Raw genomic sequence first — 23,642 nt, forward strand, 5'->3', positions numbered from 1 at the left:
GGAGAAAGATCTCAAATGTGTTTGCCAAGACCCCGCGTCTTTGTAGTTCATCCTTTTTCTTTCTCTTCTTACTCCTATCTGTTCTCTCTTGTTCTTATCTGTTCTCTTCTCATTTCACATTTTGTTATTCTGTTACACTCAGCTTTGTCTCTCCCGGTTTCTTGCTCTGATGTTCTCCGTGTGTCACTGAGAAGGCTTTTCCTGGTGGTGGTTTGTGTGAGCGTTTTGCCACTTTGGGCATGGGGTTTTCCGAAGGGAAGTGTGTGGAGCAGTTGGTTCCCACACAGAATTCCTCACACCCAGCATCACACCTCTTTTTGCTCCGGCAGAGCTGGGTCTTCTTGGACCAGATGAGGGGAGAAAAGAGTATGCCAGGTGGGTATCGGTGCTCAAGACAGACACTTAAGCTCTGAAGGGCCCCCCAGATCATAAGCACTGCCATTCATTCTACATACATGAATGGGCACAGCACCAAGTAAGGCATCGTTTCTCAAACTAGGGTCCCAGGGCTGATCCTCAGAGGAGTTCCAGGGGAGTTGGTTTTTCTTTGGTAAATAAACTTCTTTTGATTTTAGGAAAGGCTTAGATTTATAGAATTACTAGGAAGATTGTACAGTGTTCTCATATACTCTCTTCACATCTTTCTCCAGGAGAGTTTTATTATTTAAATTTTTTAACGTGGTTTTTAATTTATTTTTGGCTGTGCTAGGTCTTCGTTGCTGCGTGGGCTTTTTCTCTCGTAGTGAGCGTGGGCTGTTCTCTAGTTGCGGTGCTCGACTTGTTGCAGAGCATGGGCTCTAGAGCACCTGGGCTTCGGTAGTTGCAGCACGTGGGCTCAATAGTTGTGGCTCTCAGGCTCTTAGAGCACAGGCTCAGTATTTTGTGATGCAGGGGCTTAGTTTCGAGGCATGCGGGATCTTCCTGAACCAGGGATCAAACCCATGTCTCCTGCATTGGCAGGCAGATTCTTAACCACTGAGCCACCAGGAAAGCCCCTCCAGGAGAGTTTTTACTTTCCTGTTTTTGTTTTGTGGATACACTTGGAATTGTTACTAGTTATAATAAAGGAACACTTCTGTTTGGGGTGGTCATTCATAACTGAAGTGATCTTCAAGAGGAGAGAGTCTGCATTTCTCACACCGAGAGTCTCAGTCTGGAATGACAAAAGTCTCAGGGATCTGAGATAATTCCTGTCCCCTTTATGCCCAAGTCACTCTGGCATGGAGTTGAGAGCATGGTCTGTGGTCTTGGCTGAGCCTGGTTGTATTGGTTTCCCAGGGCTGCTTAACAAACGGAGTGGCTTAAACCAATAGGAATGTATTCTCTCATAGCTCATGGGCAGAAGTCCAAAGGCAAGGTGCTGGCTGGGTCACACGCACTCCAGAGGCTCTAGAGGAGAATCCTTTCTTGCCTCTTCCAATGTCCAGTGGCTCCAGGCATTGTTTGGTTGGAGGCCACAGAAATCCAGTCTCTGCCTCCATCTCCACATGGCTGCTCCCCTGTGTCTCTGTGTCTTTCCCTCTAAGGTTGCCTGTCACTGGATTTAGGGGCTTCCCAGGTATCTCAGTGATAAACAACTTGTCTGCCAATGCAGGAGACACAGGAGATGCCTGTTCAATCCGTGGGTTGGGAAGATCCCCTGGAGAAGGAAATGGGAACCCACTGCAGTATTCTTGCCTGAAAAATCCCATAAACTGAGGAGCCTGGCAGGCTACAGTCCATGGGGTGCCAAGAGTCAGACATGACTGAGCGACTGAACACGCACACATGAATCTGGAATCTAAATCCAGGATGATCTTCATTCAGTCAGTCGTGGGCGCTAAGTCATGTCTGACTCTTGCGACCCCATGGACTGTAGCCTGCTAGGCTCCTCTGTCTGTGGAATTTTCCAGGCAGGAATACTGGGGTGGGTTGCCATTTCCTCCTCCACAGGATCTTCCAACCCAGGGATCGGACCCGAGTCTCCTTCACTGGCAGGAGGGGACTTTACCACTGAGCTACCTGGGAAGGCCAGGATGATCTTAGATCCTTAATTATGTCTGTAAGGATCCCTTTTCCACGTGAAGTCATATGCACAGATTCTGGGGGTTAGGGCTTGGGCATATGTTTGAGGCCATCCACTGTGTGGGCTGGACTGGTGCCTGGCAGGTAGTTGGGGGCCTCTGTGCCTCGGTCTCCTGGGTGGCAGGATGGAGGTGATGACAGGGCTTGGTGGCACAGCGTGTTTGCTCAGGGAACGAACTCCCGTAACAGGCTGGCGAGGGCCTCGGAGTTGGCAGCCTCAGGGCGAGGCAGTGCTGCTTCCCAGTTGCTCTGAAGTCTGCTGGGGGAGTGCAGAGCCTCAGATGAGTGAGCAGGCTGGGCCTGCTGGGCGTGGACGGCTGGCCACGGTCCCCTGGGAAGAGGCAAAAGTGGTCTGGCCTCTGGGGGGACTTGGGGGCAAACTGCATTGTTGGCAGCCTCAGGCCTTCTCTTGGAATGAACTTCCGTCCCTGGACTCAGCATTTCCCATCCTGGACCCTTCTGGGACCCTTCTGGACCCTTCACCTGACCTGCTTTGGCCAGGTGAGAAGGCTTCAGGAACCCTGTTCTGCTCACCTGTCCCTCATGAGGCGGGGTCCTGTGAGCCACTGGTGATCGCCAGATACCTGACATTCAACTGTGTTTGAGGGGTCAGAGCGGGGCATGAGGGTTGGGGGGTGGGCCAAGACATCCACGTGAATCTCCCCGTGCCTCACATCCGGGAGGTGAGAGTCTTGAGCACGGAATCTGACTGGTGTGAATCACCGGCTACTCAGTCTTGAACTTGCCATTTCACCTATCGCGATACCTGTTTCCTTACCGATAGCAACAGGTACCTGCACACGACCTCAGTTTCCTCCACTGCAGAGAGAATAGTGCCACCGGGGGCCTGGGAATATGGGGGAAGTGGAGCAGGGAGTCCAGCCATAAAGGGTAGGTTGGTCCACAGATGTTATCACTGGTGATGCTATTGGTGTGGAATGGTGAAGAGCTGGCTTTTCTAGTAGAAAGTCCTGTATGCTGTGGGGCTGTCCAGCTGCCTCCCATCCCCAGCAGATGGGAGAAGGACCCCCCAGGGCTGCCACCTCTGTGTCAGGTGGCAAGGCTGGGAGATGGGCTCCCCTGATGGCTCAGTAGTAAAGAATTCATCTGCCAATGCAGGAGACACTCAGGTTCAACCCCTGGGTCAGGAAGATCCCCTGGAGGAGGAAATGGCAACTGACTCCAGTGTTCTTGCCTAGGAAATCCCATGGACAGAGGAGCCTGGAGGGCTACGGTCCATGGGGTCGCAAAGAGTTACACATGACTTCGCAGCTGAACACCAAGAGCAACCAGGACATACAGGAGGACATGTAGCTATATTCCTTGATGTTCACATCCTCCGTGTGGGAAAGAGGACAGTTGTGGAAGGCTCTGGCTCAGTCACCCTGCGGTGAATGGTGACCCTTCCCCACCCCACTCTCTTTTTTTGGTTTTGTGACATCTTAGTTCCACAACCAGGAATCGAACCCCTGCCCCCAGCAGTGAAAGCGCAGAGTCCTCCAACCGCTGGACCTCCAGGGAATTCCCTCCCCACCCCTTCTTGCCACTTGATGTCACCCTGGCTCACGTCCATGGCATTGGCTAAGTGGCAGCTCCCATAACTGGACCACTTTCCCCAGGCAGAGGTGTGTCTTCCTGGGCCTTGAGGAAGCTTTGGCACAGGCCCTGGCGTTCCTGGATGCAGGCTTCCCATGCCCAACTTGCCGGGAGGCAGCTCCTTGAGAAGCCCGTCGTGAGGTGGCTGAGGCCATGAGCAGAACAGACTCAGTTCCTCAGGCCCGTGGTGGCCTTCCTGGAGATGACAGGGCTGCTTTTCTCTCGGTTCTCTGGCTCTCCCAGCCCCATTGGCTAGGAAGGGACATACAGCAGGGCTGTCTCTGATGGGCTAGATTTCAGTTTGTGGGAGGACCTGCCAGGGGCTGGAAACCCTAGAGAAAACCCCTCTGTGAAAACAAGCTGCAGGTTCCAGAATCAGGAACCCTGTGACTTCCTTCACGCGCGCTCCTGGTAGCCCCCACCCCCGACAGCTGGGGGCAGTTGGGGTGCTGAGATTGTGGAAAAGTGGTCCTGTGTGCAGCCTTTAGGACATGCAGTGTCCAGCCTGGGGGACAAAGGTAGTCACATCAGAAGGCATTTACATTTTCAGCGGTGCCTGCCGGTTGCTACTGACTGCCGTCACTTATTGAGCACTTTCTGTGTGCCAGGCATGGACAGACCCCCGTGCTTTAACTTTGGAGGCGCTGGGGAAAGGCTGGTAGTATAAGGCAGGGCCTGTGGGCCAGTGGCCAGCTTTTTAAGCAGTCAGAGCTAAGGGAGGTTTGTACATTTTTGAAGTGTTGATTAAAAGGAGAAAACCCAAGGAAAAATATTTAACGAAGACCATAGAGTCCTGCCAAAACCTAAGATATTTACCTACCAGTCCTTCACAGGAAAAGCTTGCAGACCCCAGGGATAAGTGAATGAAACAGGCAGGAGGAGGGGTAACTTGGGAACTCAGCCCCAACCAGGGTCGGTAGATCTTGCGAAGCTTGCTGCTGCTGCTAAATCACTTCAGTCGTGTCCGACTCTGTGTGACCCCATAGATGGCAGCCCACCAGATTCCCCGTCCCTGGGATTCTCCAGGCAAGAACACTGGAGTGAGTTGCCATTTCCTTCTCCAATGCATGAAAGTGAAAAGTGAAAGGGAAGTCACTCAGTCGTGTCCTTGCGCAGCTTAAGAGAAGCCAAAAAGCCCTTCTCTGTGTAGGTCTGTTTGTTTTGATTGTAAAGTGTCCTGATTGATCAGGCCATATAGAGTATGCTTTCTGGACCATGTGGGCCCATGTGGGCCAGTTAGCCTGACAGGTATGACCCTTCTGTGTGTTACCACTGGGCCTTAGAATAGTTCTGGGAGGTCAGGTACACACCTACCATACTGTTGTTGGAAGAGCAGGGGTGAAAGGGTTATCCTGGCTGGCAGACCGCAGAGCTGGCTGTTGGATGCTTTGCTCCCTGCAAAGTGGTTCAGTGGAACTGGGTGGTCAGGATTCAGTTTATCCATGCATTAACAGAGACCTAGAGTAGGGGTGGCTTAACCAAGCCAGCAGTTCATTTCTCGTGCTCTGGTCCTGAAGCTTTGGAAGCTGGAGACCAGGGCTGGTGTGGAAGTTCTGCTCGAGGAAGTCCTCAGACCCAGGTCCTTCTAGCTAACCCTGTTCCCACATTCCCAGGGTCGAGTCTTGTCATCATGACTCAGTATTGCAGCAGGAGTCCAGCTATTACACCTGGTTTCCAGAAGCAGGATCAAGGAAGGGGCAAAGGGTTCCAAAAGCATTGCCAGGTGTCTGTTCGGGAAGGTTCCCAGAAGCTGGCCCTGGTTGCTTCTGCTTGCATCCCATTGGCTAGGATGCAGTCACATGGCCACTGCTAGCTGCAAGGGGGCCTGGGAAATGTAGTCTTTAGTTAGAGGGACCCTGTCCTCAGCTCATTTCCGGGTTTCTCTTTCAGTGGGAGAAAGGGAGAACAGGTACTGGGAGATAGTCACCTTGGCCATAGTAGGTAGGATGTGGATGTAGCCACCATAATTGGGCAGAATACTCCTGGTTTATGGAAAGATGCTCAATGAGGTGGGAACAGCAGCCTGGTGTGAGCAGAATGGAGGGACTAAAGATGGGTAACAAGGTTGGGCCCAGGTCACGTCTCCCAAATGACAGGGCCTTTTCCTATATGTGGTCAGGAGTGCCCTGCCATTTTTCACGGGGGCCTAACATGATAAGGATGGTATTTCTGAAAACTCTTCTGGCAGCAGGTAGCAAGGAGAGAAGCCGCAGAAGCTTGCAGGGAATGCAACAGAAATGTAATCACATGGTTTCAGTTTAGTCTGCCCCTGAAGCGCTTTAGAGGCCCAGAGTCCTGTTATGGTACAAAAGCTGAATTCCGCCCCTAGGGCAAAGGGCAGATAGTCAAGGCCATGACACTCGGCCAGGGGTCATGAGTTACCTAGCTAAAGGGTTTGCTCCACTCTGTGGTTAAAAGGAGATTCCTGATATTTTTAAAAATCGGGTGATTTCCCATCAAAATCTGGCTTGTACTTCTGAAAAATCAGTAGGGCTGCAACCCTGGGCCCTCACATCCCCAGGCTGAGTTGGATGGCAGTGCCGCCTTTAGAAGGGGCCTGTGCCCCACATGGCCAGCGCCCCTTCCCTGCTGGTGGCCACCCCATCACAGGCCCCACACCAGTAGCCATTTGCCTTCCCACTTGTAGTGTATTGTTTTTTTTGGGTGTCCATCAGGTATGGGAAAATGTCCTTAACCTTAGCCCTCGCCCTTCTTCAGCCCCCCCCCCCCCCCTCTAGACAGCTGTTACCCCAGTTCAAGCTGACCTGGCTTCTAGTCCCGGGCCCTACCCACTGACTACCTCCCAAGCCCCGCCCCTCCCCTCCCTCACCTCTACCTGCACCTGTGCAGGCCCACAGGCCCTCATTGGCAATTTGGAAATATAAAAGGTCTGAAAACCTGACTTCCTGCTCATTTGGCAGCAAGAGCTAACCTGACCCAAACTCAGGCAAAACCCCAGCCCTAAGTTGCCACATGGGGCTTTTTATACTCTCTGGTATCCAGTTGAGAATGACTGTTCCCACTTAGGGCTTCCCAGGGGCACAGTAGTAAAGAATCCGCCTGCCAAGCAGGAGACACAGGTTCGATCACCAGGTAGGAAAGATCCCCTGGGGAAGGAAATCCCACTCCAATATTTTTGCCTGGAGAATCCCGTGAACAGAGAAGCCTGGCAGGCTATAGTCCACAGGGTCGCAAAGAGTCAAGCACAACTGAGCACTGCACAGTCCCACGTTTGGCTGCAAAACGGTGCTTGGTTACAGCTGTTGCCTCTGCTCTACTAGGGATAATTCATGCTGTCTGTACCTTGTTACCTTTTTTCAGATGTGAGCAGTTTGTAATCTGAAACTCACTGAGCCCCACGTGTTTCAGGCCGGGTCTAAGGGCCTGGCATGGCACATCTGTTGGGGTGATTGGGCCCGTACGTGAGATCACGGGTGGAAAGTTGTCCACACCATGAGCAGCACCTGGCAAGCAAGCGCAGGCGTTAGGTGTGGGGGTCTGGATGAGGTGGGTGGGCAGGGCTTTTTCACACAAGGAGGAGTGTGGTGTGAACTTCGGATTCTGCGGTGCATTCTGAACCGGTTAGGTCTAGCAGAAGGAGGGAGGCAAGATAACTGGGCGGCAGGTGAGGCTTCTTTGCCGGGGAGTCTGGGGAGGCAGGCACCACCTGAGGAGGTGGTGAGTTTGCTAGGATGTCGGGAGAAATACCCATCCCAGGTGGGAGAGCGGGAGGGCTAGACTTGGGCTGGACTTGGCTGCTTCTGTGGAGAGAGGAGGCTGGCAGGGGCTTCAGGCAGCTCATAGTGGAGGCTCTTAAACTGAAATCCTAGGATGGTCCTGGTGGGTCAGTGGGTGTCCCATGATCTTACAGCCCCTTAAAGTTGCATGCGGTTTGCATAAGGGTAGACGGACAAGAGTCGGTGGCTAGGACCTTGGAGGAGCCTCCTTGATTTCAGAAAAGGGGTGGCAGCACCTCTCTGGAGGGAACATTTGTAAAGCACTTATTAGCTGCGTGTGCTTCCGGTGACCTGGGGCCATGGAGCGGCTCTTGGTTCTCCGTGCTTCTTTCGAGGGAGAGGCTCCTTTGCTTTTGATCCCCCTCAGAGGGATCTGTGACCCGAGAAAGGCTGGTGGCCACTGAGGACAGCAGCAGATTGCGGAGTGAAGCAGTCAGTGGGGGCCACGTGTATCTGTGTCCTCTCCAGGAGAATGACTATGAATGGCAGGAGTGCCAAGAGGACATTACTGGATTTCTGAGCAGGAAGGGCTGCCCACTTTGGGTACTGGAGTTGGGGAGGGGCCCAAGCAGATGACAAGTCTGGGGAGGGCCTGGTAGTAGAGGCTGGTGGGGAGAGTGGGGGAGAGACCTTACCTGGGATGGCAGGGCCCACCAACAGTTCTGTGAAAATAGGGAGACTTGAATTTTCATACTTTCAATCAGAAGCACACATTCAGAGTGACCTTGCTGTCTCTTTATTGTAGTCATTACCATTTGTCTAACTTTATTTATTAATTTTAAATGTTATTTCTCCCACCAAACTTCTGATGACAATTGCAGTGTGTTAGCTATCTATCATGTAACAAAAAGTAGTTAATGAATTATTGGCTGCCCTGGGTCTTCGTTGCCATGCACACACCTCTGTTGCAGTAAGGTGGGGACTGCTCCCTAGCTGCAGTGCTCGGGCTTCTCGTTGCAGTGCCTCTTGTTGCAGAGCAGGCATGGACTCTCGGGCACTCAGGCTCAGTAATAGTGGTGCAGGATCAGTTGCCCTGCGGCATTTGGGATCTTAGTTCCCAGACCAGGGATAGAACTCATGTGCCCTGCATTGGCAGGCAGATTCTTAACCATTGTACCACTAGGGAAGTTCTTTAAACAGCAAAGGTTACTGAGCATCCATTGCATGCCAGGTACTGTTTGAGGAGCTGGGATTAAGCACGTGGGTCCACACTTGGAGGTCTTGTGGGGTGGGAGTATGTGTGACAAGCGCTGTCTCAGCAATCTCCCGCAGTGGCCAGTGCCTTGAAGGTAAACCCGGCTGAGGCTTGAGAATGCTGGGGAAGGGGCTGCTCGAAGTGGGGGTGAGTGGGAGGTACGGGTTGGTCAGGGATGGTCACCACTCAGAGTGGGGCATTAAAGCTGCCAAGGGAAGTGCATCGGCATGACCCAGACTCTATGCCTGTTTCCTCAGCTGTGAAATGGGGATCTTGGTAGCATCTGCCTTGGAGAGTTGTGAGTTGTGAGCTGATAGAAGGTCCTTGAAGTAGTGTCTGCTACTCAGGCAGGCAGACCTGGGGAGTGAGCCTGTGGGCCTGCATGGCCAAGAGCAGCCCATGGCCAGTGTGGCTGGAGCAGTGTGAGTATGGGGAGGGGTGGGTCCCAGCCAGGGCCTTGGCCTTTACGCCCAGGGTGTTGGGAAGGGAAGTGACACCCAAGGTGGTGTCTGGGTTCAAGCCCTCCCCCATCCCTTAGTTTTCTGCCCCATCCTTTCCTAGCAGAGCAATCCTGGGCGAATGACTCAGCCTCCCGGATATCTCAGCTTTCTTGTTGTTGAGGGGGGTTTCACTGAGGGGTTTGGCTGGTGGTGGGTGGTCACCTGTGCCCAGACTCCAGGCCCTGTACACATCAGACGCCACCCCTGCCCCTGCCTCAATTCTGGTCTTGGGGAGCAGAAAGAAGGCGGATGAGGAACCCCTTCTCCCTGCTTGGGGAGGGGCCGGAGTGTGGCCTGGGAACCAACCTGAAGAGAATGGGGCAGGAGGCCGCCAGCCTGACAGAGCTGAGGTGGGAAGGAGGGGATCTGGGTGCAGGAGCCACGGGCTCGGCTGCGGCGGGGCCGGCTCTGGGGCAGCTGGGGTCTGTGTCTCTGGGCCAGTCCTGCTCTCCTGGTCAGCCAGGCCAAGGGACAGGCCTGCTTTGCATTCCTGGGCTGGAATGCTCACCCTTCCCCCTCCTGGTCTGCAGCAGCTCTCATGGGTCAGAGGCATCTGGAGGTCATGATTAGCATAGGCCACAGAGTCTCCTCTGACTTGACCTCATAACCCCAGGCAAGTGACCCTCCTTCTCAGTTGTTCCCTCCTAGAGTGGAGAGTGGTTTTGGGGGCTGGTGGGCTACAGTCCATGGGGTCGCCAAGAGTCAGACACGACTGAGCGACTGAGCATGTGCACATACAGATTTGCCCCACATATACAGCAGGTGAATAACATGGTATAAGGGATAACTGGTCTCCTAAGCCTGCCGTGTGGTCTGGAAGAGACATGTCCCAGGCAGAGATGATCCTGAAACCCCCAGATGGGTATGGGGCAGCTGGGAAGGCCTTGGAGATCCTGCCAAAGCCCTTCCTGGTCCCACACGGCTCGCTTCGTGTGTTCACCCTTCTGTCTGCTCACTTCCGGGACTTGCTGGGAAAGCGTCAGGATTCAGGGTCCCAGGAACACAGCAGGGCGGGGCTGCTGGCACCCTTTATGTCTGCTCCGAGAAGCCATGGCACCTTTTGGTTTAAGATCGCCGAGTCCCTGACTTCCCCCACACCCACCTCTTTTGTTCTCTGCAAGCCAGTTATTGAAGGAAATTGAGGCCAGGCTTCACCCAGGCCTGCAGGAGTTAGATATGGAGGCCCTGTGGGCCTCAGGCGTCTCCTGTGGGGGTTGTGCTTTAGATCACTGGCTTTAATTGTTTAATCAACACGCACAGATGCCCGGGCCTAAGGTGCACTTGACGTGGTGTGCACCCCAGTAACTGCCACCCAAAGTCAAACCTAGAACTTCGCCTGCAGCCTCTGGGTGGGTTTGGTTTGGTTGGCAGGGTATTCTTGAAAACTGGTCGAGACGGGTGTGTGTGTCTGGGGGTACTCTGTCTCCTCCCCTCCCCCACTCTTCACAGAATAAGGGGAGAAACTCTTTCACTCCCTCTTTTTGTCTGTCTCTTTCGGTTGATTCATCACCCACAGCTTTGGTGAGAGCGGGTCTGAGCTGTTTTCTTTAAGACTGTTGGGCGGATTTGCTCCCCCGCTAATTGTGTTCCCGTGGCTGGCGTTCGTCTTGGCTGCATGTGATACTCACGTAACGGTTTTGTGTATAGAAACCTGCCTGACAACACAGGAGCTGGTGAGAGTCCAGCTGCAGGGACCCCGGCAGATCTGAGCTCTAATGAAAAAGGAATGCTCCGTCATCCCCCCCACAGGGGGCACGTGAATAAATGATCAAAGGCAGATTGGGGGGCCTCTTGCAGATCCAAACGGGGCATTCCAGAGAGCTAGCCACATTTTTCGCTGAGCTGGAGGGGAGGGCAAAGGCAGGCTGGGGCTTCCAGCCTTCTGTCGTGTCCCAGAGGCTCCCTCCGCTGAGCCTGTCTGGTCCACACCGAATGTGTGACTGGAGGTTGGCATCCCTAGTGTTGCGTGAGTCTCAGGTTGGAGATGCTGGCTGTTTGCCTGGCCTCAGTGCCCCTCCACCCCCACCCCAGTGCCCTGCTTATCGCCGCTTTGAGGCCCTACCACGGCTGTTGTGGGCTGAGCAGCTGGTGGGCGCCGTGCCAGGCTTTCTACGTTCATTGACTCGCCTGGCCATCAGAGCAGCCCCTTGGGGAGCCACCCTCTTCCTAAGAGGGGAAACTTGAGGCACTTGGTGGTGGCTGGCTGTTGGGTGCCAACCCGGCTTTGGCCCTGACGTCTCCCTGGGGGTGCTGGTGAAAGTTAGTGCCCTAGAGGAGAGGCAGACCTGGCCCTTGGGGTGTGTGTCAAGGAAGTGGCCCTGGTGGATTCTTCTGGAGCCCAAAGCCAGTCTTTCCTCATTCCTGTCTTGTTGCCGATTCCATCGTGGGTCAGGCAGGCTCTGTCCCCACTGGCCTGGGCCACATCTGGAATCACATCTGGCGAGGCAGCTGCTGGCAGGAAGGGGCCCTCCTCCGGACTCATACATCCGGTTCTCCGAGCCCAGAGGCAGGGCCAGAGGGGCTCCTGGAGGGCCAGGGGCCTGGCGGAGGCCCTTCTAGCAGCCACGCGGCCCCAGGACATCCTGTGTTACCTCTGGGCCAGTGGACTAAGTGTTCTCTTTGTCATGAGCCCTCCACCAGGACTGCAGGTGGGCCTCAGCCCCCTAGCTGGTTTCCTGCATCACTTCTCCACCGAGGCTCCTCTGCCCTGTCCTCCAGCCTCTTCCGGTTTGGCCTCCCTGGAGTCACCCTGGGCTGAGGGCTGAGGTCCCTCAGCTGGCTGGAGGAGGAACACATTAGCATTCCCCAGACACTGACTGGCTTGGCTTCCTGTGCTGAGCACACGGTCCCCAGCAACTGTGGGAACCAGTGTGTGGGGTGTCCCAGCTGCTCTGAGGGTGGGTCCCCCTGCTGCCCTTGACAGGCTTCCCCTATGCGCCTCAGTCCTCATGAGGCACTGCCCGCCCAGTTCCTGCGGTCACAGGTGGTGGACACCTTCATGACCCCTCTCAGCCCTTGGAGTCTGGCTCTGTTGTGAGCCTGTAGTGGGGACTCTGGGGGATGGTGCCTGTCAGCTGTGGTCAACCAGCTAGGCCTGGCTCTGCGAGGCCCAGGGCCCACATCCTTCCCTGGACCCTGAGCATGGTCCCCACAGCCTCCTAGGCCCAACTTGCCTCCCAGAGACTGGGATGGGGTGCAGCTGTCTTTCATGAGCAGCCAGGTCCCCAGGCTGGGCCGCTTCAAGCATGTCAGTTCTCTGGGCCTCAGTTTCCCCTCTTGAACTTGAGCTCAGTGAGGAAGGTGGTGGTTGGGAGCATTAGCTGAGGCCCTGACTTGCATTAGGTGTCTGCCTGGTACCATGTACAGCAACTGCTTCAAAGTCCCAGCCAAAGAAGAAAGGCTCGGTGCTAGAGGCCGACAGCACAGCCCCTGGAGTTAGGGGCTGGGGCTAATGGGTTTGTTGCCTCCCCCCCCCCAATTATCCTCTAAGCCCCCCTGCTTTCAGGAGCCAAGGAACCGAGCACAGCTGCTGTTCCTTTTGTAGCTCACAAAGCCCCGGGCTGCCGGCTGATTAGCATGGATGGGGAGATATTTGCATGTAATGGCTCCCGCCCAGTCAGAGCCCCAGTAGTCTTTTCAGAAAAGCCAAGCCCTTTCTTTGTCTGGGGCTTCTTCTCTTGGAGTTGCCCTTCCACACACCCCTCAATTAGACTCGTTTTTGGGGTCCCTCCAGACCAGACCTACAGGACCACAAGCCTCCAATCCCTAAAGGCAAATACCATCCGCCACCCCACCCCTAGCTCCCATGAACCACCCTTTGAACGGGGTCCCTGCTGACTCCCAGAAGCCAGTGCTGTCTTAGGAGGTTTGGGGGACTCTGGTGTGGAGCCTCTTCTTCAGCCTGTGGTCAGCCCCATGGTGGTGGGGAGAAGGCGGGTGGCAAGGGGTGGGCCAGCAGTGATGGCTGGCTATTGTTATTGTGAAGTATTGTCACAGGGATGAAGGCTAATAAGCAGACACCAGGAACCGCCCACCCCCACCTGGAGAGAGAAACAAGTGTTGCCTGTAGAGCCCAGGGCCCCTATCTTGTCTCCTCCCAGCGAGATAACCTCATGGTCAGCCAACTCTGGTGGTCAGCCTTTGGGGCCCCTTTGATGTGGCCGAAGGTCCCACACCTAAAGTCAAGACCTTCCCAAGCACAGCGTGAAGCCGGCAGCTCTCAGCCTCAGCCGATGGCTGCTTCAGGTCGGAGTGGCATGCGCCGAGCCTGGTCTGGGTACCCGGTAGGGTTGAGTCAGTGGCCAGGTGCCTGGTCTGGGCCCAGTGTGGCCTTGTGTCCAAGATTCTCTCTGAGAGTCCTCCTTTCCCGTCTTTGCCTCTGGTCAGAGGGCCTGGGGATGTGGGGCTCCAGCTAGATGTTGTGTGCCCAGAACACCTGCTGTGTGCTGTGGTCTTGGGCTGGGCGCTGGGTGTTAGTCCTTGTGCCATTGCTGATCGACGCGCTATTTTTCAAGACCTGAAAGCTTGGAGGGCTGGAGGGTGGAGTCCAGGTGGTTCGAACGTGGGTCTGGAGTTCTGGGATTTGCACCGCTGTGTGGCCTCCTCAGCAGGTGGAGAGGGACTTGCCCTGGGCTTCCAGGTCTCAAGAGGCCTCCGGCACCCTGGCTCGGCCCAGCCCTCTGCCCTTCCTCCGTCACACCCACTCAGGCGAGGGCAGTGCGGGGTGCTGGCCCACCAGCTGAGAAGCCAGTGTCCTCTATCCTTTAGCCCTAGTGGAACTGGGTTCACAGGACCTGAGGCGGCGGCGGGGCGGGGGGGGGCCGGTGTGTGTGTGTGTGTGTGTGTCTGTTGAAAAAGTACACCTCCCTTCCAGAGGCATGTGTGTGTGTGTGTTGAAAAAGTACACCTCCCTTCCAGAGGCAGCCCCTGAAGTCATTTCGTGGTGTTTCTTTCTAGACAGGCCTTCCCCGTGCCAGCTCACCCTGCTCATTTTTACGCCCATGGCGCGTGTATTTTACACCGTGTATCCCTAACAGTGTGGCTTGGTCATCTTAACATGGCAGCATCTATGGATTGAAGTCTGTGTCTTTCCTAGGCCCTCCTTTCCTTCACTCGTTCTGTAGGTACGTTGGTTTTTTGCTGTTTTGAACAGTCCTGTATTTAAGTGCATCTTCACAGACATTTAAAAGTAGAGCTATAGGATAAGGCCCTGCAAGGGAACTTGTAGGTTAGAAGTCTTTGATCATGTGTGCTGGGAAGAGACACTCAGACAGGGGCTGCCCTGGGGCGCTGGGGGCTCTGGGTCCCTACGGGGAGGGGCTGGGATTCACCCAGGCCAAGGTCAGGCCCAGGAGCCCACGGTGACCTCACGCTCCTCAAATACCCCGGGGCTGGGCGGTGTGGCAGCAGCTGCTCCAAGCGTCTCCGAGGACAGCACTGGAGCAGCCGGCTTAGGTTACAGCCAGAGAGGGAGGCGAGGCTGGGCTAGGATTCCCAGAACCGTGGTGGTTCCTGATCATGAAGTGCTTAGTATACTCATACTGCCCTGCCCTGTTATCTCGGGGAATCCTCACAGCAGAGAGGGTTTTTTTTTAATTAATTAAAAAATTAATTTGTTTGTTTTTGGTTGCACTAGGTCTTCGTTGCTGTGTGTGAGTTTTCTCTAGTTCGGGTGAGTGAGGCTTCTCTGCGTGGTGGCTTCTCTTGTTGCGGAGCACGGGCTCCGGGCGCACAGGCTTTAGTATTAGCAGCTCACGGGCTCCTGAGCGCGGACTCTGTAGTTGTGGTACTCACGCTTAGCTGCTCTGCCGTGTGTTGGATCTTCCCAGACCAGGGATCAAACCTGTGTCTCCTGCATTGGCAGGCCAATTCCCATCCATTGTACCATCAGGGAAGTCCTAGGAAGGGTTTTATCTTGACATTATCCCCATTGCAACCCCATTGCACAGATGAGGTTCCTGAGGTTGAGGGTGAAGGCAGGTGGTGGGGCTGTCTGCCAGGCCCTCCCTGTGGGCTGTGCCATGATCCCCAATGGACAGATGAGGAAATGAGGCCCGAGGTCACATCTAGAGGGCGGCCCGTTAGGCCCTGAACTTAGGTCTTCCTGGATGTCCATTTATTTACTTGGCTCCCTGGGGTCTTAGCTGTCCATGTGGAATCTTCTGTCTTCATTGTGGAATGTGAACTCTTAGTTGCAGGGATCTAGTGCCCTGACCAGGGATTGAACCTTGGTTCCCTGCACTGGGAGCTGGTATCTTAGCCATTGGACCACCAGAGAAGTCCCTCGATGCCCCCATTTAAACCACTGTCCTCTTGGCCTTGCCCCCACTGGGGAGGTGGGGCAGAGGGGCCTGGTGCCTGTGGGAGATGGGAGGCTCTTGGAGGACAAGCCCTGTACCCTCATGCGGTCTGGCTTGGCTTGGATGTTGCTGCTGCCCTGAGGCAGCCCATGATCCGTGCTGCACAGGGCATCGTGGGTATCAGCCCCCTGAGTTCCCTCCAGCCCCTCTTACCCTGCCTTCTCCCTGGTGCTGCCTGCCGCCCTGTGGTGCCCAGGAGCACGGGAAGGCAGGGCCCGGCCGGCTTGTTCACCGCCGTGCCCTCATGCCCACAGTTGGCACTGCGCAGGCTACAGGCTAAGCTGCCCAGCAAGCCAGCCGACAGCCCTGAGCAGAGGGGGAGGCCGCTGGGTGGGCCGCGGAGAGCACTGATTGCTGTGCCTTGTTCTCCTCTTCACCCGACTCTCCTCTCTCCTGTGCAGTGTTTTTCCTCTGGAAGGTGAAAGCCTGTGTTTTATTTGGCAGTAGGAGGCGATTTCATAAAAGACCTCACATTCGGACAGGCATCTCCCCCCTCTCCCAAGTCTGCCAAGATAAATAGCTTTAATTATTCCTCGCTTGTGGCTGTAATAGTTTTCCCGCTAGAGAGGCAGGGACTTGAAATGTGGCCCTTTTGTGTGTGGGTTGCTCCCTTCCACCAGCTGGCGGCTGCTTTTCCGTCTCGCTTTTCTGTTCCCCAGGAGGCAGAGAGCGCCCCTCATTCTCACACCAGGACAGACGGTTCTGTGGGAGGAGAAAGCTTGGCTCCCGGCATTTATTCCCATTCTGCTGGGCCCCTCTGACACAAGTCTGTCCAGCATGAAGGGCTCAAGGCCCCCTGCTTGTTCCAGAGCAGAGGGGAAGGGGGGACAAGGACGGGTTACCAGAGGGCTGCCCAGCGCCTTCCCCAGGCCACACATGCCCTTGGCCTGGGCAGCTGGACCCCCCATTCTGGCTGCCTTCTGCACGTAGGGAAGTGGCCGGGCCTCTGTGACCCCAGGCCTGGGGGCGGCCGCGCAGGTCAGCATCCTCAGATGCTGGGGGGGTGCTTGGCCAGCCACGTGCAGAGCCCTGGGTTCAGCTTGTCCAGGAAGTGCTGGAGAACCTTCCTGGTCCCCTGGAAGAGGTGACAGGGACGCAGGGAAAGAGAGGCAGGGTGCCTGGGAAGAGTCAAGGGACCACGAAGGCTGGGGAGAAGGCCTTCTTTCTGCCTGTGGTCTGGGAGGTGGTAAGATCAGCATGGCCCCGTGGGGAGATGGAGGGGTGTGCCAAGCCATCCATGTTAGCAGGGCCTGGCAAGCCGCATAAGGAGTTTGACTTTGTTCCAGAAGGTTCTGGGGAACCACGGAGGAGCGTGGGCAAGAGAGAGACCACAGCAAGCCGGCTGCATTGGACGCTGTGACTGGGACATGCCTGGAGGCTCAGCACGTCCCCGGGTCATCTGGTCAGTGCCCTTGAGGCCACCAGCTTCTTTGAGGCCTATCTGAGTGCCAGGCCCCGGATTAGGCCCAGGAGTGAGGGTGGGGAGTAGGGCGTTTCCTTCAGGCCTGGGGCAAGGGAGCCCCCGTGCCTCAGTGTCCCTGCCCTATTCGGCTGCTCCAGGTTCCATGGTGCTATCCAAGGAGCCAACAAGAAGGGGCCTCAGGGTGGTGCTGTGCTGGGCATGGAGGAGGCAGCTTGTCCGCGAGAGCTGCTTGCTTCCCAGTCTCCATCTTCTTCTGCCTGGCTGGCAGACCTCCAGCCCTGCCCTCTCCTGGCACGGGGTCCCTTTGGGTGGTTCACCAGGGTTCACCGGGGCCTCTCTCAGCTCCTCCACAGCCTCTCTGCAAATTGCTCATCTTGCCTGGGAACCCCTGCAACCTCCCTGGGCTGTAGCCAGGATTCCCAGTCACCTCCCATTCTCCCTGCTGGGCCTCTGCAAGGGAGAACTCCATGCCCGTGTGTGTCCCCTGCTCTCAATACTCATTCAGCACTTGCGATCACCGCCAAGCAATTCTCCGGCACCAGCTGGGCCTCCTGCAGTTCAGCTCCTTTCTGACCCTGTCTCCCTGGAGGTAGTGTCAGATCACACAAGTTGAGGGCTCAGTACCACCGGACTCTGCACACCCCACTTGAGACGCCAGGCACAACCTCATTTGGCTCACTGGTGTTTCCAATCAAGTTGCTATATAAATCGGAGATTCCTAGGATCTTGTCCTCAAGTTCTGCGCTTACTAGACGACTGGTTGACATGAGAGGATGCAGCCCAGGCCTGCCAGATGGAAGAGCCAAGCAGGGTGAGGCGGGGGTGGGGGGCAGGCCTGCCGCGCCCCCTGGGGGCGCCAACCTCCTGGCACGCCACATGCTTGCCAGCCCAGAAGCTCTCCTGTACCCTGTCCTTTTGGGGTTTTATGGAGGCTTCATTGTATAGGTACGATTAATTTAACCATTGGTCTTTGGCGGCTGAGGAGGGCGGACTGAAAGTTGCAACGGTCTAATTGCTAAGCTGGTCCCGACATGGCTTTCTAAAGTCATATACCCCAGGGTGCTTGAAGGGGGCGTCACGTGAATCACAGAAGACACCTTTATTGCTCTTTAATTTATTTAAACTTTTTATAAAAAATAATTTTCATCTGTTTATTTTTGGCTGTGCTGGGTCTTTGTTGCTGTGTGGGCTTTTCTCTAGTTGCAGCAAGTGGGGGCTCCTCTCTAGCTGTGGTGCACGGGCTTCTTCCGTGAGTGGCGTCTCTTGTTGCAGAGCACAGGCTCTAGGGCGCATGGGCTTCCTAGTTGTGGTTCCCGGGCTCTAGAGCACAGGCTCAGTAGTTGGGGTGCACGGGTTTAGTTGCTCTGCGGCATGTGGAATTTTCCTGGACCAGGAATTGAACCTGTGTCTCCTGCATTGGCAGGCAGATTCTTTACCACTGAGCCACCAGGAAAGCCCACATTTATTGCTCTTAATCACTTGAGAAATTGCAAGTTTTAGGAGCTCAGTGCCAAGAAAGACAACTAAATACATGTTTATTGTTAATCAGCATATCATAGCTGCCTTTCCTCTGTGTTCCCACGTGTCGTTTCCTCTCGCTGAAGAATTTATTCCAGTCTCTTTCCCTGGCTGAGTCAGGTGCCTTCTCTGCTGCTGCTAAGTCGCTTCAGTCGTGTCCGACTCTTCGTGACCCCATGGACTGCAGCCTACCAGGCTCCTCTGTCCATGGGATTTTCCAGGCAAGAGTATTGGAGTGGGGTGCCATTGCCTTCTTCAGGTGCCATCTCTAGCCCCCCACAATACCCCTGTGTCCCTGGCCTCAGTCCCCATCACCTGGGGATCCTCGTCACTGGCCACCCGGCTGTCCTCACCCTCTCGGGGGTGGGGAGGGTGTCCCCTTGCACACCATTGTGATGCAGTCTTACTGGCACACAGCCACGCTCCCTTGCTCCTTTACGTAGTGTCTGCGGTGGAGCTGAGTTGCTGTATGTGCGTGTGTGTGCTCAATTGCTCAGTCAGGTCCGACTCTTTGTGACACTTGAGACTGCAACTTGCCAGGCTCCTTTGTGGGAAATTTCAGGCAAGAGCACAAGTGGGTTCCATTTCCTCCTCCAGGGGATCTTCCTGACCCAGGAATTCAACCTATGTCTCCTGCATCTCCTGCATTGCAGGCAGATTCTTTACCTACTGAGCCATCAGGGAAGCCCCTGAGTTACAGTAGCAGAGATTAAATGGCCTGAAAAATGTTGGGTCCTTTACAGATAAAGTGGCCGCAACTCCCTAGTGCTGGCTCAAGGAAGCTCAGAGAGGTGGTGTGCACACCACTTAGGAGCACAGACCCTGGGGCCAGTAGGCTCAGCCACTCGCTGTGTGACCTGGAGCAAGAAACCTAACCTGTCTGAGCGAGCCCCTTTTCTCCTCTGAGCCTTTGGGGCGGTAACAGGAGATATGAGGATTTTGTGAAGAGTCCATGAAAAATGCAGGAGCAGAGCCTGGCACCTGGGAAGTTGTCTGATGTGTTAGCCCCGTCTCACCTCAGCAGGGTGTGGGTGGGTGCTGGCCCTAGCAGCTTGTGGAAACTCGGCCTCTGTGACTTGGACACTTGGGGGCCTTGCCGCCCAGAGAGCAGGACTGGTAGGGTGTTTTTCCAGGGCCCCCACCACACCCCCAGACCACTGCGTTCCCTGTAGAGTTGTCCCTGGTGATTCTAGCCCCTCGACCCCTGGCCCCGGAGCCTCAGCGGAACAGACTTCACAGTGTGATGGGTGGGCGGCCAGCCCAGGGTGTCAGGCCGGGTCTAGGAGCAGGGCAGGCATGCTTGCGGTGGCTGTGGCCTGACTAGTACTCCTTGATCTGAGTTTGTTTCCCTGTTGAGAGCCCGTCTTGGTGAGCTTCCTCCAAGCCTTCATTTCTCAGCCCGCCGGTCCCGTCACTGCAGGGAGAAGGGACACGGGCCCTGCTCAACTTGGCTGGGAGGGTACCCTGCACACCCTCCCAGACCAAAGCCCCCTTCCTAGTACCCCCCGCAGGTAGATCGACAGGAAGGCCTGCCAGCCCTCCTCTCTGCTCCGTGCCTGCCAAGGTGATGAGGGGTGGTGCATTCTAGGTCAGTTTCTGGAAGCAGAGCCCAGAGATCAGTTCTGCCTCTTCCACGGCTCACCCGCAGCTGGGTCCAGGCCCTGTGGGCTCCAGGCCCCTTTCCTGGGGGAAGAAGCCCCCTCCTGGGAACCCCTCCCCCTGGGGGGCCAGGAGGCAGGCTGTGGCTGAGCCCCAGCCTCAGGGAGGTGCGTGGAGAGGGGAACCATTGGCTCAGCGCAGCCAGCTCTGTCCATTGTCCTGAGGGCCCCTCCCAGTGAGGTGGGGAGAGGGGAAGTACAAGTGCAAAGGTCAGAGCCCTGCCCACTGTGGAAACGGGGGCGCTAGTGTGGCCTTGGGAAGGGGCTGGGAGGGGAGGTCCTTGACTGCCAGTCCAAGAGCTCTGACTTCTCCTGAGGCTTTTAAAAAAGACAGGAGCTTGATTCAGCTTTTTTTTTCTTTTGGTTTTTCAGATATTTTCCGACCATCCCCTGCGTACCAGGGACTGACCTCTGGTTGTATAGCTATGATGTATACAAAATGCTGGTCCTGTAGGCGTTGGGGGGCCCACCCATGATGAGACCACTCAGGCTGTCCTTCGCCCTGGCTTCCCTGTCCCGGGCCCCTGGATGAAGCCAAGCTTCCCTTGGCCATAGGTCCTTGTGGTCGCCTGCCTGGCGCCAGGCCGCCGGGCAGCTGCTTGGGTTGCCAGGCTCTTCTGGTCTGGCAAAAAGGGAGACAGGCCTTCCCTGGTCTGTTTGCCACCATGTGGGAGTAGCTGACAGATTGGCTTTATTTTCTGACCCAGGAGCGGCCATGGGTACTGCGTCAAGGTTTTAGGTCCGTTCCTGAGACCCATTTACAGTTGGACTCGGGGGCACCTTGTCTTGGGCCCCCTGTGGCTGCGGCCTGGCCGTGACCCTGGGGCTGCCCCCCCAAGTCCCCTCTTCCCTCCTGCCCGCTGTCAGGAGGCTACCCATGCCCTGCTCCCCTTTCTCACCCCCAGGAGGTGGCACCTGGCTCCTGAGGTGTGAGGTGGTCTGGTGGAAACCCAGGTTGTGGCCTCAGGAGCCTCCTCCAGGCTGTGGACCAGGCTTAGGGCTCAGACCAAACCAGGGGTGAGCAGGGGGCCCAGCGAACACCGGTCGGCCCTTCATATCCAGACTCATGCATTGGGAAGTTTTGCTTTTTCTATTGAGATAAAATTCACATAACAAAAAACAATTCAGTGGCTTTTAGTATACTCACAGTATCCGGTAACCACCACCTCTATTTCCAAAATATTTTCATCAGTTCAAAAAGAAAACCTTGTTTCCATTAGGCAGTTATTCCCCATTCTCCTACCCTCAGCCCCTGGTAGCCACCAATTTGCTTTCTGTCTCTGCATTTACTAACTCTGGATGTTCCAGATAAATGGGATCGTACACCTGTGACCTTTTGTGTCTGGCCTCTTTCACTCGGCATCAAGTTTCTGAAGCTCATCCACAGAGTAGCAGGTGTCAGGGCTTCATTTCTTTCTATGGCTGAGTAATATTCTGTTCTGTGGATGGACCGTATTTTCTTTATCCAGTCATCAGTGGATGGACATCTGAGCTGTTTTGAATAGTGACATTTTGAATATTTGCATACAAGTATTTGTTTGAATATCAGCTTTCAGTTCTTTGGGGTATATACCTAGGAGTGGGATTGCTGAGTCAAATGGTAATTCTGTGCGGCTTCCCATTCTGAGTTCCCACCAGCAGGGTCTGAGAGTTTCAGTTTCTCACCAGCATGTGTTATTTCCCAGTTTTGTTTAAAATTGTAGCCATCCTGCTGGGTGAGCAGCGGCCTCTGACTATGGTTTGAGTTCCAGGTGCCTAATGGATAATGCTGGGAGGGATTGGGGGCAGGAGGAGAAGGGGACGACAGAGGATGAGATGGCTGGATGGCATCACTGACTCAATGGACATGAGTCTGAGTGGACTCCGGGGGTTGGTGATGGTCAGGGAGGCCTGGCGTGCTGCGATTCATGGGGTCACAAAGAGTCGGACACGACTGAGCGACTGAACTGAACTGAATGGATAATGCTGTGCATCCTTTCACATGCTGGTCATTTGTATATCTTGGGGGAAACATTTCTTCAAGTCTTCCGCCCATTTTGTGAATTGGGTTATCTTTTAGTTGTTGAGTTCTTTATATATTCTGGACAATAGATTCTTATCAGATATATGATTTGTTAATATCTTCTCCCATTCTGTAGGTTGTTTTTTCACTTTTTTGATACTGTCCTTTGATGCGAAAAGCTTATATGTGTGAAAAGTGAAAGTGAAGTCGATCAGTCGTGTCTGACTCTTTGCGACCCCATGGACTGCAGCCTACCAGGCTCCTCCGTCCATGGGATTCTCCAGGCAAGAATACTGGAGTGGGTTGTCATTTCCTTCTCCAGGGGATCTTCCCGACCCAGGGATCAAACCCAGGTCTCCCACATTGCAGGCAGACACTTTAACCTCTGAGCCACCAGGGAAGCCCTTATGTGTGTGTGTGTTATTAATTGTTTTTTGGGCCACAGCACATGGCTTGTGGGATTGTAGTTCCCTGACCTGGACCCATGGCAGTGAAAGCATAGAGTCTTAACCTCTGGACTGCCAGGGAATTCTTCTAAAAGTTTGTAATTTTGATGAAGTCCCATGTATGTAGTTTTCCTTTTGAAATTCTTTGCTTTTGGCGTCATCTTGAGGAATCCATTGCAATATCCCAGGTCTCAGAGCTTGACCCCTGTCTTCTCCTAAGAGTTTTACAGTTTCCACTCCTACGTTCGTTTAGGTCATTGATTCTTTTGAGTTGGGTTTTTTTTGTTTTTGTTTTTTAATATATGGCATGAGGTAGGGGTCCAGCTTCATTCTCTTCTTGTACAGGGACACCCAGTTGTCCCAGCACCATTTGTTGAAGAGACTATATTCTACCCCCTGAATGTTCTCAGGACCTTTGATAAAAATCAAATGACTATAAGCAGAGGGTTTATTCTGGAGTCTCATTCTGCTGACATAACAGTCCACGCCTCTCCATTTGCCAGCGCTGTTCTATTTTGATTGTTGTACCTTTGTAATGCGTTTTGAAATCTGAGCCTGTGAGTCTTACCACTCTATCTCCAGCTTGTTCTGGCTGTTATGGGGGTGACTGGGAACACTTGGCCACAGTTGTATTCATGCTTCTCTCTATAAATATATTTTGTAGTTGTCACTGTGGATTTGACGAGCCACTTGAAAGCAAGCTGTAGACATCACAAGAAACTTCACTATATTTCCATACGTATCTTTCAATAAAAGGGGCATTCCTTTACAGAATAATGCTCTTGTCACATCTAGATCTTTTTAAAGTTCCAGCACCTGGGGACGCCCCTGCTGGTCCAGTGATTGGGATTCTGAGCATCCAGTGCGGGGGGTGCGGCTTTGACCCCCAGCTGGGGAGCTAGGATCCCACATGCCAAATGGTGCAGCCTCCCCCCAACCACCCCCACCAATAAAAAAGCACCTGTAGTCCACACATTTCCCCAGGAGAGCTTAATTGCTGTTGAGAGGTGCTCATTAGGCTGCATTTCAGGACCATGCCTGGCATCTGCTGGGCACGTCTCTTCAGTCTCCTTCACTCCAGGATACACGTGTGCTCAGTTGTGTCCGACCCCACAAACTGTAAGCCCACCCAGCTCCTCTGTCC

The 23,642-nt window shown here is 54.7% G+C and overlaps 1 protein-coding gene across 5 annotated transcripts in view; it reads left to right on the plus strand.

Moving 5' to 3' along the window:
* Positions 1–23,642, plus strand: part of CARM1 (coactivator associated arginine methyltransferase 1) — a 43,184-nt gene that overhangs the window by 1,126 nt on the left and 18,416 nt on the right. Inside the window, exon 1 of one of the 5 annotated variants that reach the window (XM_086409356.1) lies at positions 7,477–7,504. The exons of 3 other annotated variants lie outside the window; for them this stretch is intronic. In XM_086409356.1, coding sequence (XP_086265482.1) covers positions 7,492–7,504 — 13 coding nt within the window. In that variant the 5' untranslated portion in view covers positions 7,477–7,491. Of the gene's footprint in view, positions 1–7,476; positions 7,505–8,866; positions 9,015–23,642 lie in introns of those variants that run through there. One more of the 5 variants, XM_086409355.1, reaches the window with a different exon arrangement.

This window comes from Bos grunniens, chromosome 7, assembly GCF_055505025.1.
Source record: "Bos grunniens cultivar Pamir isolate PY7600 chromosome 7, Bosgru_T2T1.0, whole genome shotgun sequence".
NCBI lineage: Eukaryota > Metazoa > Chordata > Mammalia > Artiodactyla > Bovidae > Bos > Bos grunniens.